Raw genomic sequence first — 13,846 nt, 5'->3', positions numbered from 1 at the left:
TAACAGCCTAGACTAGAGACGTGTGAAATCCTCTTATGAAATCTCATCAGTCTTTTTTGAAAATCTTTTCTCTGTTCATCAAACAATAACCTTCTTACTAAAGCTCCACTCCTGAACCTTTGTATTATTTCTTATCTCTTGTGTTGTTGTTTTCCTCTCAAGGCCTTTATTTATTTGATTGATTGATTATAAACTGAAGTTAAGGGCATGAATGCCCTTCTGAAGCTACTGATTAAAGACATAATAATATACAAAATCATCAAATTAAAACCACTTTACACCCCTTTAAAGCAGTAGTAATTAATGTATCACAATTCTCTTCCTTTTAGATATTCATCAGGCCCCCTCTTTGTCCTACTTTATTACAAACTCATATTTTCCCTCATGCATTTCCTTCTTGATGTTCTGACTTCTTTGATGTGTTTCTTACTCATACTCATAGGTTAATTACTGTATAACTGTTACTTTACTCTTTGTTTTTTAGCATCACACAGTTAGTGCAAAGTTTTCCATTTTTGCTTCCAAGTCCTATCCCTTTTCTTCTCAGATATCTTAGATTGTTATCCTGCAAACAGGGTCCTGTTCATTTTATTTCTATACAGCGCCAACTATATTTCAGTTGCTTTTATACTAAACGATATTTGGCTTTCTCCCTCTACATTGACCCGGTTCACACGTCATGACCAATTCCCAAGTTGTTTAACCTAGGAATTGGTGGGAGTGCGTGGGAGTGAGCATGCTGCCTCCCGCCCACTTGCCATTTCAATTCAACACCATATTCCTGGGTTGTTTCATGTCATGCAGACCAGGAAACTCTGGGTCGTTCAGGGGTTAAACAACCCAGAGTTAAGCCAACAACAAACCATGGGTTAATTCTGGGTTGTTCAGCCCTAAACTACCCAGAGTTTTTGGGTTCAAACACCATGAGAACAACCCAGGAACAGGGCATCCCTGGGTTGTTAATTGAAAGCAGAAGCAGATGGGAACCAGTATGCTCGCTCACTCCTATGCAGTCACAAACAACCCATTGTTAACAAACCATGGGTTGTTTGCTTGTGCAAATGATTATCTTGCCTGTGGAGGAGCCCTCAAAATCACCTCGAATGTCACTTTAGGCAATATTTTAGTGGTCTCCAGGTGGCAGCTGTACCATGTGCACCAGTCCTAACTGTAGATTATATTTAGGATAGTTGGGGAGAAACTACAGGCTCTGAAATGGTCTTGATACCATTAAATGGCTGTGAGATGTGGAGATGGAAATTATTAACATAGCCCAACACTGAAAAGGCTGATAGTTTGCCCAGACAGGTTTACCACCGAAAAGGCTTAAAAAATAATAATCATCAAGTGAGTATGGAACACTTGAGAGAGGCTGGGATGACCACAAGCAGCACTGCAATCTGATTACAAGTGAGACAGAAGGATACACTGATGGAATTTTGATGTGACCTTTGATTGCATGTGTGGAAAACAGCTGATATACATGCATTCAAGCACCATTCCTGAGGCTTTCCTCATACGTTAGGGAAAATAATGCTGATGCAGGTTAAAGGTCAGTAGAACCTGTTCACTAGGTTTGCTCTGCCCAGATTCCAGCAAAGTAAAAACAAGCAGATATGGAAGCAACTCTGCTAGAGATGTCATTTTTTTTTCTCATGATGCTGATACTGAAGAGGCCTCCTCACAGATGTCTTATCTAAAAGCCACAAGAATCCCTGATAACTTCTTCTGATGCACACCAAGCTTCCTGAATCTCTGGCTGATATTTCAGTACCCAACCTGGCCTCATATGCTTCTGCTATTATATTAGAGCATCTTAGTCTGCAATCCTATACACACTTACCTGGGAGTAAGTCTTATTGAAATCATGTATAGGGTTGTACTGTTATACTTTTTTGTTCACTTACAATACTTCTAACTACTGCAGTATTGGGACACTCCTTCTTATAGAGTAGTCTTTCAAAGGATGCCAGCAAAAAGATGTACTTCCTCCAGATATTACAATCATAGATGACTCTTATGGCTTTACCTATATTCTTTAGAAATGTTCTGCCATTATATGCTCTTGCAATGCTTTGGAAGGCTTAAAATCACACTGGGTTCACAAAAATTCTCTCAGGGCCAGACTGAGGTCAACAAGTTCACTTCTTCTATGACTTAAGCTATGTTTGATTAGGCATATTCATAACCTGCTGGTCTCACTGGCCTCTCAGAAGCTAAGCTAGATAAAGAAGTAAGATATTCCACACAGAAAGGCCTGCCTCCGTGTCAGGCAAAGTTGTGTTTCATTGACAAGGCCTGCACTGCAGACATGATTTTGGGTTAGAGTAAGATCATTTGTCCAAAGTCCTATCATTCTGGTGCAGTAGTAATATAATAAAATACAGAAAGAAGCTATGCTGGATATTTGCCTGACCTATAAAGATTTTGGACTTTGGACTCATCAGATAGTCATATGCCATCATCCTGTATCACCACTGCATAGACTGAGACAGCAGTCGTCACTCTAATCCTCATGGCTGAGTGGGTCACTATGTCAAATATTGGCTGCTAGCAAGCAACTAAGGGAGCAATCCTATGGCCACTAGACACTGTCTAAAGGGCCATAGTATATGCTCATTTCTGGGAACCGACCCCGGAGCCTACGTTCCAAGGTCAGTTCCCGGAAAACTGATTGCCCCGCTCATCCGCACTGCCTCCGAGGCAGTGCGGAGAAGCCCCGTCCCCCGCGCTCAGAAGAGAAGTGCGGAGCGACTGCAAAGGGGCGTTCCAGGGGACGTTCTGGGGTGGGGAGAGCGGAGCTGCATGTACGACACATTCTATGTGTCAAACGTGCAGCTTCCTTTCCTGGTCGGCCCCTCCACCACTAGACAGCCGAAAATGGCTGTCTAGCAAAGAATAGCAAGGCAGGAGAGGCGCAGAAGGAACGATCCCCCCCGTGCCTCTCCTGCCTTGCTTTGGATATGCAGTCGCCTCTGAGGTTGGAAGCAGCCGCCTATCTAGTTAGGATTGCGCCCTAAGTCTATTGAAATGAACTGGAAGCGGCAGGGGTGCTTCCAGACAAGGCTTTTATTGTGCAATCACCCTGCCTCATTCACAGAATTTTAAGGGGAGGGTCCAGATGTTGTCTCCTATTTGTAACCTTCCCATGTTTTTCCACTGCTTCTTCCATCTTTTTCTCACCAAAAAGTTTGTTGAAGAAGAAAAGATGGAACAGCTGCACAATGTCTAGGAGCTGTCTGTCTGGAAGGACCCTGCATATGGGTGGGGTTTTTTGAGGAATGGAAAATAATTCAATAGTATGTGACTGAGCTGGGATAGTGAAACAAAAACATAAAACCTAAAGTGTTTATTCTTAAATTAATTTCATTATTTTAACCATTTGTTGTTCAGTCGTTAAGTTGTGTCCGACTCTTCGTGACCCCATGGATCATAGCACGCCAGGCCTTCCTGTCCTGCGCTCTCTCCCGGAGTGTGCTCAAGTTCATATTCATTGCATTGGTGATGCCATCTAGCCACTTCATCCTCTGCCATCCCCTTCTCCTTTTGCCTTCAGTCTTTCCCAGCATCAGGGTCTTTTCCAGGGAGTTTCCTCTTCACATGAGGTGGCCAAAATATCTGAGCTTCAGCTTCAGTATCTGTCCTTCCAGTGAGCAGTCAGGGTTAAGTGCCCACTTTTGATGCTGTAAGGCTGCAACGTATGTATATCTGGTCTTGTGGGCCTTGAGGTATATCAGTGAATGGATCTGGGTCCCTGCAGTGGAAAATCTATTTGGAAGGGCTTCAGAGCATCTGTTGTTCTTGGTCTTTCATAAGTTGGGTTTGGACACCACCAAAAATAGGTGACAGTGTTCAAAAATGTGTAGGATCTTATATACATTTTTCTCCTCAGTTTCCAAAAAGCAGCATCCCTTGCAGCAGAACAAGGATACATAACCTCCTGACCTCCCTGGCTTGATTAGATTTCAGTGGTTGCACTGGGGTTTGCCACTCATCTTTTTGAGGTTCGGCCATAATTGTTTACAGAGTACTTCACCCAACATTTTCCTTCCTATGTGTAACAATGACAAAGCTGTATTCCAGACTGCATTTTATCCATTTGTAAAACCAAGAAGAGTAGGCAGTGGGGTTCACTCTGTGGTGGCCTTGGTTTTATGGAACTCCCTCCCTAAGAAGGCTCTCTTGTACCCAAATCATCCGGCAACTTTCTGTACAAATTGATTTTTAAATTAGTCTTTAGTGATGTGTTATGTGATTACCAAGTAGTGGGTTATAGAGTACTGGAGCCTTTGATTGTGTGGATCACAACAAACTGTGGCACATTCTTAAAGAGATGGGAGTACCAGACCACCTTACCTGTCTCCTGAGAAACCTGTACGAGGGTCAAGAAGCAACAGTAAGAACCAGACATGGAACAACCAATTGGTTCAAAATTGGGAAAGGAGTACAACAAGGCTGCATATTGTCGCCCTGCTTATTTAACTTACATGCAGAGTACATCATGAGAAACGTCAGGTTGGATGAATCACAGGTCGGAATTAAGATCGCCGGGAGAATTATCAACAACCTCAGATACGCAGACGATACTACCCTGATGGCAGAAAGCGAAGAGGATCTAAAGAGCCTCTTGTTGAGGGTGAAAGTGGAGAGTGCAAAAGCTGGTTTGAAACTCAACATTAAAAAAACGAAGCTCATGGCATCTGGCCCCATCACTTCCTGGCATATAGAAGGGGAAGAAATGGAAGCAGTGACAGATTTTATTTTCTTGGGCTCCAAGATCACCGCAGACGATGACTGTAGCCATGAAATTAAAAGATGCTTGCTCCTTGGGAGGAAAGCTATGGCATACCTAGACAGCATAGTAAGAAGCAGAGACATCACCTTGCCGACAAAGGTCCGTCTAATCAAAGCTATGGTTTTCCCAGTAGCAACGTATGGCTTTGAGAGCTGGACTATAAGGAAGGCTGAGCGCCGAAGAATCGATGCTTTCGAACTGTGGTGCTGGAGAAGACTCTTATGAGTCCCCTGGACTGCAAGGAGGTCAAATCAGTCCATCCTAAAGGAAATCAACCCTGAGTGCTCATTGGAAGGATAGATACTGAAGCTGAAGCTGAAATATTTTGGCCACCTAATGCGAAGAGAAAAGTCACTGGAAAAGACCCTGATGCTGGGAAAGATTGAAGGCAAAAGGAGAAGGGGATGGCAGAGGAGATGGCTAGATAGCATCACCAATGCAATGAATAGGAACTTGAGCACACTCCGGGAGAGAGCGGAGAACAGGAAGGCCTGGCGTGCTACAGTCCATGGGGTTGGACACAACTGAACAACAACAAGAAGACAGATTTTCTTACATTTTTGAGATGTAATCAGTGGTGGCGAAGGGCCATAGCTCACCCAAGTCCCAGTTTCAAGCACTGGCATCTCCGAGTAGAGATGGGGGAAAGTCCTGCCTGAAACCCTGGAGAACTACTGCCAGTCAGTCTGTAAACAATACTGGGATGGATGGGCCTGTGGTCTGACTTGATATAAGGCAGTTTCCTATGTTTCCAGTTTGTGTTGAATCTTGTGTTTCTCATTAGCAAGTTTCATCCCACTTGGGAGAAGGATGGGGTGCAATTTTAAAAGGAATAAGTTATATTGGGCAGAAGGTTCATTTGAATTTGGATACAGGCATATGAATATCTGAAAATGAGTCAGGGCTGTATTTTCTCTGAAAGAAAGGGCAATACCAGTTAGTACTTCTGGCACTTTAGGCAGCAGTGTGAAATAACAAGGACAGGATGGAGCAGAGACAGTTTGGGACCTGCACAAGGCAATGAAGTCCTCTTGGTCATCAGAGAAGTCCCACGCAAACTGCTTTCTAAGCATTCCACACATGCCGATGCACCTTGAATAGTTTTCTCCATAGCCATGAAAGCTAGGCACTTGCTCTTGCTTTTAAAAATAAAAGCAGAGATTCTCAGGATTGGGATGGAGCTACCAAATTCCATATCAGAAAATATATTGTGTAAATGGCAGTACACCGGCAATTGAGTGGATTTGTAAACCACCTGGACAAGGCCTGCAATGAGCAAAGTCAGAATAAGAATGTCATACTATGGAATCAATGAAGAGTGTCCCCTAAGTAGCCTCTTCATGCTGTTTGACCTCTCACTATGCAATTGGTGGGGGACTATTCCCAGCCTAAGGTGCTCTCTGCTTAGAAAAAAGCTTTCTCCTCAAAGTCATTGCATCAGAGGGAGGAAAGGCACAATTGGAATATGTTGCGCTCTTTGTGTTTCTAGCTGCTGCAACAATCCCAAAGGGATTTGTTAGCACAGTAATGTTTCTGTTAAAGCATCCTTAGGGCATCTCTGACAAGGCTAAGTGCCAGACAGGACCAAGCAATCTGAGATGTGTTGTGGTGTCCCAAGGGTGGCCTTTGTTCCTAACAAAAAAATTAGTTTCATCATAATTTGAAAGGCGTTCCCCTCTATAAAGTGTTTTCCTATACTGAGAAAACTAATACTTCCCAATCAAACCTCAACTCTTATTTTTCTACAACCTTGCCTCCAACCAGTCTTATTATGGGAAACAAAATGGTCCAAATCCTGTCTCTCTTTTCCACACTGGCACATTGTTTCTATTTAAACACATTTACTTGGCAACAACTCCCTCCTATTGATTTCACTGGAACTTACTACCGCACAAGTGTGCTTAAGATCCCAGTCTAAGTCTACTTTTTCGGTTTCTACATTGTGAAGTGAGCCTATGACACAAACCACCTATCACAGTGCAGAGTAGCCCAATCTCTTCCAGACCATTGAAAGTTGCATCCAAAGTATGTCCCTCTGTTTCCACCACAGTGTTTCCACCTTTACACTGATCTCATTTTTCCCCCTTAGAAGCACTAAATGTGACTCCAGAGATTGCACCAGTTCCAGAATTACAACGGAAGACTAGAGTCTGCTATGCAAAATACAAAATTCAAATAAAAATAATAAAATAACAAGATGGGGACATTTGGGGAAAGTTGGGGGTCATGTCCCTCATTCGTCCCCCATATGCACACACAAAGATATTTCACATGCTTCAAAGAGAGGCCTGAATTCAAATAAAGGGATGGGGTGATAGTAGTGGTTATAACTCTGAGGCGGCACATAAGAAGGTGGGTTGTCACAGGTTACTTTCATGGTTTTCTTCTGTCTCTACGGTCACTGGGGGAAGTCCCCCATTGTCATTCAGTCGTTTAGCTCTGTAAGTCTCATAGTGGATGTTGTGAGTTACTTCTTTCAGATCTTGAAGGTGGGTCCTGAGCAACAGGAGGAAAAGAAGAGACAGAGGAATCTACTATTTAATGCAGTTATGGGAGCACTCATGTACCTCTTTAAATAAAACAAAAAGGGTATGTGGGAAACCAACAACAAGGTTTCCCCATAAGCATTGGCTCACCATTTCATATGACATTTCTTTTACTTACATGTATTAATATACTTCCTTGAGTGCTGCAGCAGACATCTTCCCTCTGTTCTTATTCCCATGCACAAAGCTATTTCCTCTCTCCCCACATCAAGATTACCATCTTTCCTCAATGAATTTGTCTAATCTCTCTTTAAAACTATGTAAGCCAATGGGTGTCATCACATCTTGTGGCAGTGAATTCTGTACATTGGTGATGTGCTATATGAATCTACTATTGTCTGTCCTGAATTTACTATTGATCATTTTCATTGGGTGGCCCTGAGTTCTAGTATTAAGGAGAAAGGGAGAAAGATGCCTGTATAATTACCTTCTCCACACGACCCATAATTTTATAAACCTCTATTATATTCCCCCTTAGTCTAAAAAACCTATTTTCATGCCAGAAGTCACTGTTTAAACCAGACTTCCCCAACTTGATGCCTCCAGATGTGTCGGATGACAGCTCACATCATACCCACCCAGCTATTCTGGTTGGGGATTCTGGGAACTGTAGTCTGACACATCTGAGAAGAGGAGGGGAGATAGGATAGCACTCTTCAAGTACTTGTAAGGTTGCCACAGAGTGGAAGGCCAGGATCTCTTCTCCATCATCCCAGAGTGCAGGACACGGAATAATGGGCTCAAGTGACAGGACGCCAGATTCCGGATGAACATCAGGAAAAGCTTCCTGACTGTTAGAGCAATGCGACAATGGAACCAATTACCTAGGGAGGTGGTGGGCTCTCCCACACTGGAGGCATTCAAGGTGAGGCTGGACAGCCGTCTATCAGGGATCCTTTGACTTAGATTCCTGCACTGAGCAGGGGGTTGGACTCATAGAATCATAGAATCATAGAATAGTAGGGTTGGAAGGGGCCTACAAGGCCATCGAGTCCAACCCCCTGCTCAATGCAGGAATCCAAGTCAGAGCATCCCTGACAAATGGCTGTCCAGCCTCGTCTTAAAGGCCTCCAGTGTGGGAGAGCCCACCACCTCCCCAGGTAATTGGTTCCATTGCCGTATTGCTCTGACACTCAGGAAGTTTTTCCTGATGTTCAGCCGGAATCTGGCTTCCTGTAACTTGAGCCCATTATTCCGTGTCCTGCACTCTGGGATGATCAAGAAGAGATCCTGGCCTTCTTCTCTGTGACAACCTTTCAAGTACTTGAAGAGTGCTATCATATCTCCCCTCAGTCTTCTCTTCTCAAGGCTAAACATGCCCAGTTCTTTCAGTCTCTCTTCATAGGGCTTTGTTTCCAGTCCCCTGATCATCTTTGTTGCCCTCCTTTGAACCCTCTCCAGCTTGTCTGCATCCTTCTTAAAGTGTGGTGCCCAGAACTGGACACAGTACTCCAGATGAGGCCTAACCAGTGCTGAGTAGAGGGGAACTAGTACTTCCCGGGATTTGGAAGCGATGCTTCTATTAATGCAGCCCAAAATAGCATTTGCCTTTTTTGCAGCCACATCACATTGTTGGCTCATATTCAGCTTGTGATCGACGACAATTCCAAGATCCTTCTCGCTCGTAGTGTGGTTGAGCCACGTATCCCCCATCTTGTAACTGTGCATTTGGTTTCTTTTTCCTAGGTGCAGAACTTGGCATTTGTCCCTATTAAATGCCATTCTGTTGTTTTCTGCCCAGCACTCCAGTCTATCCAGATCACTTTGAATTTTGTTTCTGTCTTCCAAAGTATTAGCTATCCCTCCCAATTTTGTGTCATCTGCAAATTTGATCAGCATTCCCTGCACCTCCTCCTCCAAGTCATTAATAAAAATGTTGAAGAGCACTGGGCCCAGGACTGAGCCCTGCGGTACCCCGCTCGTTACCTCTCCCCAGCTTGAGAAGGTCCCATTGATAAGCACTCTTTGAGTCCGATTCTGTAGCCAACTGTGGATCCACATGATCGTTGTTTCATCTAGCCCACTTCGAGCAAGTTTGCTCATCAGGATATCATGGGGCACTTTGTCGAAAGCTTTGCTGAAGTCGAGGTATATGATGTCTACAGCATTCCCACGGTCTACAAGGGAGGTGACTTGATCAAAAAATGAGATCAGATTTGTCTGGCAGGACTTGTTTTTGACAAATCCATGTTGGCTTCGAGTAATCACGGCATTGTTGTCAAGGTGCTTCCAGATGGATTGCTTTATGATCTGCTCCAGAATTTTCCCAGGGATTGATGTCAGACTGACTGGTCTGTAGTTCCCAGGTTCCTCCTTTTTACCCTTTTTGAAGATAGGGACAACGTTAGCCCTCCTCCAGTCATCTGGCACTTCCCCGGTCCTCCATGATTTCTCAAAGAGAATAGACAGCGGTTCTGAGAGTTCTTCTGCCAGTTCCTTTATGACTCTAGGATGCAGTTCATCTGGCCCTGGAGATTTGAACTCATTCAAAGTAATGAGGTGTTCCTTGACCATATGCCTGTCGATCTCAAGCTGCAATCCTGCCCCTTCAGCCTGTACTTCGCCTTTGCCAGGGGGGTCATAGACCCTCTTTTGGGAGAAGACTGAGCCAAAGTAGGAATTGAGCACCTCTGCCTTTTCTTTGTCATCTGTTATCATTTTGCCATCCTTATTTAATAGCTGAACAACCATTTCTTTCCTCTGCCTTTTACTATGCACGTAGCTGAAGAAAGCCTTTTTGTTGTTTTTAGCATCCCTCGCTAACCTCACCTCGTTCTCCGCTTTAGCCTTCCTGACGCCATCCCTGCAATTCTGTGCTACCTGCCTGTACTCTTCCTTTGTTACTTGGCCTTCTTTCCACTTCTTATATGTGTCCTTTTTTGTTTTCAGGTCATCCCTAAGCTTTTTGTGAAGCCACATTGGCTTCTTCTGTTGTCTTCCACCTTTTCTTCTTGTTGGAATTGTTTGTGATTGTGCCTTGAGAATTTCCTTTTTTAAAAGTTCCCACCCATCTTGGACTCCTTTTCTCGCTAGCATTGTTTGCCATGGGACCTTACTGATCATTGTTCTGAGTTTATTAAAATCAGCTTTCCTAAAATCCAGGGTACGCGTTTGAGTACACTCGGCTTTTGCTTCCCTTAGAACCAAGAACTCAAGTACAACATGGTCGCTTTCCCCCAGAGTTCCTGTAACTGCTACTTTATCCACTAAGTCATCTCTGTTGGTTAGGATCAAGTCAAGGATAGCCGATCCTCTAGTTCCTTCCTCTACTTTCTGTAGGAGGAAGTTATCCGCCACACAAGTCAGGAATTTCCTGGAGGGGCCATGTTTTGCAGAATTTGTCTCCCAACAAATATCGGGGAAATTGAAGTCCCCCATTACTACTACATCATGCTTCCTTAAAACATTGGCTATTTGCTTTTCAAAAGTTTCATCCTTGGCTTCTCCTTGATTGGGTGGCCGGTAGTAGACTCCGACCACCAGGTTCCTTTTATTCTTTGCTCCATTTATTTCAACCCAGATGCTCTCGATGGGGCTACCAAGCTCCTCCTCCTGTATTTCTGTGCAGAGATATGTATTTTTCACATACAGTGCAACCCCGCCTCCCTTTCTGTTCCTCCTGTTCTTTTTGAACAAGTTATATCCTTCAACTGCTGTATTCCAGTCATGAGAGTCATCCCACCAAGTCTCAGTTATACCTATCAAGTCATAATTTCCCTCCTGTATTAAGAGTTCAAGTTCATTCTGTTTGTTTCCCATACTCTGGGCATTAGTATATAGACATCGAAGACCATGTGCTTCATAGTCTGGCTTTCTTCCTACATGTGTCTGAAGACTATTATTGGGCGCTATCAGCGCTGTTCTCTCCATTGCAGTGCATGCGCCTACGTCCATTGTTACCCCCAACATTACATCTCCCTTCCCCGTAGGATTCAGTTTAAAGCCCTCCTGATGAAGTTCTTCATGCTGTGTCCAAACACATTCTTCCCAGCCTTTGTGAGGTGCAACCCATCCCTAGCCAACAGCCCATCTTCCAGGAAGTATAGCCCGTGGTCCCAGAATCCAAATCTCTCTCGTCGGCACCACCTTCGTAGCCAGTCATTCACCCGGAGTATTTTTCGTTCCCTTTCTATCCCTCTTCTAACTACTGGAAGGATGGATGAGAAAACTATCTGGGCCCCAAAGTTCTTGAGTTTCCTTCCCAAAGCTTCAAAGTCTGACGTGATCTCTTCGTAGCTCCGCTTGGCGGTATCATTTGTTCCCACATGGATGAGAAGAAAGGGATACCTGTCAGTGGGCTTTATGAGTGCAGGCAACCTTTCAGTCACGTCTCTAATCTGTCCTCCCGGGAGACAACATACCTGGCGAGTCCACGGGTCTTCGCGACATACTTGGGTCTCGATCCCACGCAGCAAGGAGTCTCCCACTACTACCACTCTTCTCTTCTTCTTCTTGTAGGCCTGGGTTTCATCGCCTCTGTTTGACTGACCTTTAGCCTCTTGCTCACTCTCATGCAGGTTCCCCTGTGATTCTTCCTCTGCAGGCTGTCCTCCAGTCTCATCTGCAAGTACCTGGAATCGGTTCCACAGCTCCACCGCTTCCACTGGTGCAGAGTGGCGTCTAGTTCTTCTTCTCCTAACTGTCACCGTTTTCCAAGGAGTATCCTCTACTCCATTTTTCTTCTCCTCAGCATTTCCCACTTCTGCCTCATCTTGCTGTTGCTCTTCAAGCTTCTGGTCTGCCCTTTGCTGCTGTAGTTCCCCCAGGGGCCTATAAGACTCGATGGTCTTATAGGCCCCTTCCATCCCTACTATTCTATGATTCTATGATTCTATGTGCGTTCGCTTTCCTTCTTGCCCCTTGACCATTTTGGTGGCCCTTTTCTAATTGTATTATATCCTTATTTAGATTGTATCATTTTTGAGATAACAGATCTGTATGCACTATTCCAATTGGAGGTGCACCATAGATTTAAATAAGGGCAGAATCGTATCTACTATTTTATTTTCAATCCCTTACCTAATTATCATTAAAATGGAACTGTCCATGTTCATTTAGTACAACCCCAAAATTACTTTCATGGGGAATCACAGCCATTTCAGATCCTATCAGTGTATATTAGTTTTTGTGAACCACCCAGAGAGCTTTGGCTATTGGGCAGTATAGAAATGTAATAAATGAATAAAGTATATACACTATTCCAAATGCGATTGTACCATAGATTTCTATATAGGCATTATGATATGGCCATCTTCTTTTCAGTTCCTTTGCTAATCAACCATATGATGGAATTGCTATTGCACACTGTGTTGATGTTTCTATTGACCTATCCGCACAACCTCAAGATCTCTTTACTGATTAATCACCAGCCGTTCAGACCCATCAGTATATGTGTGAAGATTATTTGCTCTGGCATGGATTACTTTACACTTACACTGAACTTCATTTGTAGTTTTGTTGCCCTTAGGATCTGTTTAAATGGCTTTGAAGTACTTAAAATAGTCTTCCCCAATCTGGTGCCCTCCAGATGCTTTGGACTTCAACTCCCTCCAGGCCTAGCTAGTATGGCCAATAGTCAGGAATGCTGGGAACTGTCATCCAAAACACCTGGAGAGCGCCAGGTTGGGGAAGGCTGACCTATAGAACAACAGGCCATTTCAAAAGCTGTATCTGTTCTAGGAGGATCTCAGCTTGCTTGTTAGTTCTTATCAGCAAGTTTTTTCAGTTCAATAGGCAGCACCCATTATGGACTCACCTAATGACAAAGTCTCGGAGTAGAGCGAATTCGCAATGACTGAGATTTTCCACTGTAAATAAAGGAAAATACATTAATAATGTCTTAAATGGGGACAGTAATAAAAACACACCATTGGAAGGAAGCCATCAAAGCCAACCCCTGCCTGAAGTAGCACTAATGAAAGTGGATAGCGTGTCTTTTGTAGATCTCCCATATTGTTAAGCTCAGTGTAGTTTAAAGCTACTTTGTCTTGCTATATCCTCAGCTTCACTATAAACTGTCCTTCTTTCTGATATTCTTTGAAATATTTGAAAGCTATCAAGGCATCATCCATTAATTTCTTTTCTCTAAACATACTCAGTTCTTTAGCATTCCCTGATCTGCTTTGCTTTCTCAGTTCTCTCTTATTATGAACATGCTCCTCTGTCTGTTCCAGGTTGTAAACTGTGGTCTCCAGAACTGGACACTAGATAAGATGTTGCCAGGATTCAGTAGAGTAATCATATTACTTGATAAGTTTAGAAACAATGGCTTGGATCCTAAGATCAGAGAAGTAAAGCTTTTTGTCCTCCCTGCTGCTACCTGTGTGCTCCCCCCCCCCCGCAGCATCTCCAGAGACTCTCCTGAACAATGTGGGATGGGGTGTGGGTGGGCTTCTAAGGAAGGGGAGAATCACCCCCAAACAGGTAGAGTTCAGCAACCCCATGCCTCATCCCACCATTTTTCAGATGGGCCTCTGACCCTCTAGAGAGTCTTTTCAGGAAGCAT

At 43.9% G+C, this 13,846-nt stretch overlaps 1 protein-coding gene across 1 annotated transcript in view; it reads right to left on the bottom strand.

Moving 5' to 3' along the window:
* Positions 1–6,537: 6,537 nt before the first annotated feature.
* SEPTIN3 (septin 3) overlaps positions 6,538–13,846 on the bottom strand; it is a 40,353-nt gene continuing 33,044 nt past the window's right edge. The window contains exons 9-10 of the mRNA XM_084810012.1: positions 13,097–13,148; positions 6,538–7,291 (exon numbers count right to left, since the gene is read on the bottom strand). Of these exons, the coding sequence (XP_084666138.1) occupies positions 7,156–7,291; positions 13,097–13,148 (188 nt within the window). The 3' untranslated portion in view covers positions 6,538–7,155. The remainder of the gene's footprint in view (positions 7,292–13,096; positions 13,149–13,846) is intronic.

This window comes from Heloderma suspectum, chromosome 7 (genome assembly GCF_057233095.1).
Source record: "Heloderma suspectum isolate Gila_16-S chromosome 7, 16-S_ref, whole genome shotgun sequence".
Taxonomy (NCBI): Eukaryota; Metazoa; Chordata; class Lepidosauria; order Squamata; family Helodermatidae; genus Heloderma; species Heloderma suspectum.
This window is presented reverse-complemented; position numbering and strand designations above follow the sequence as displayed.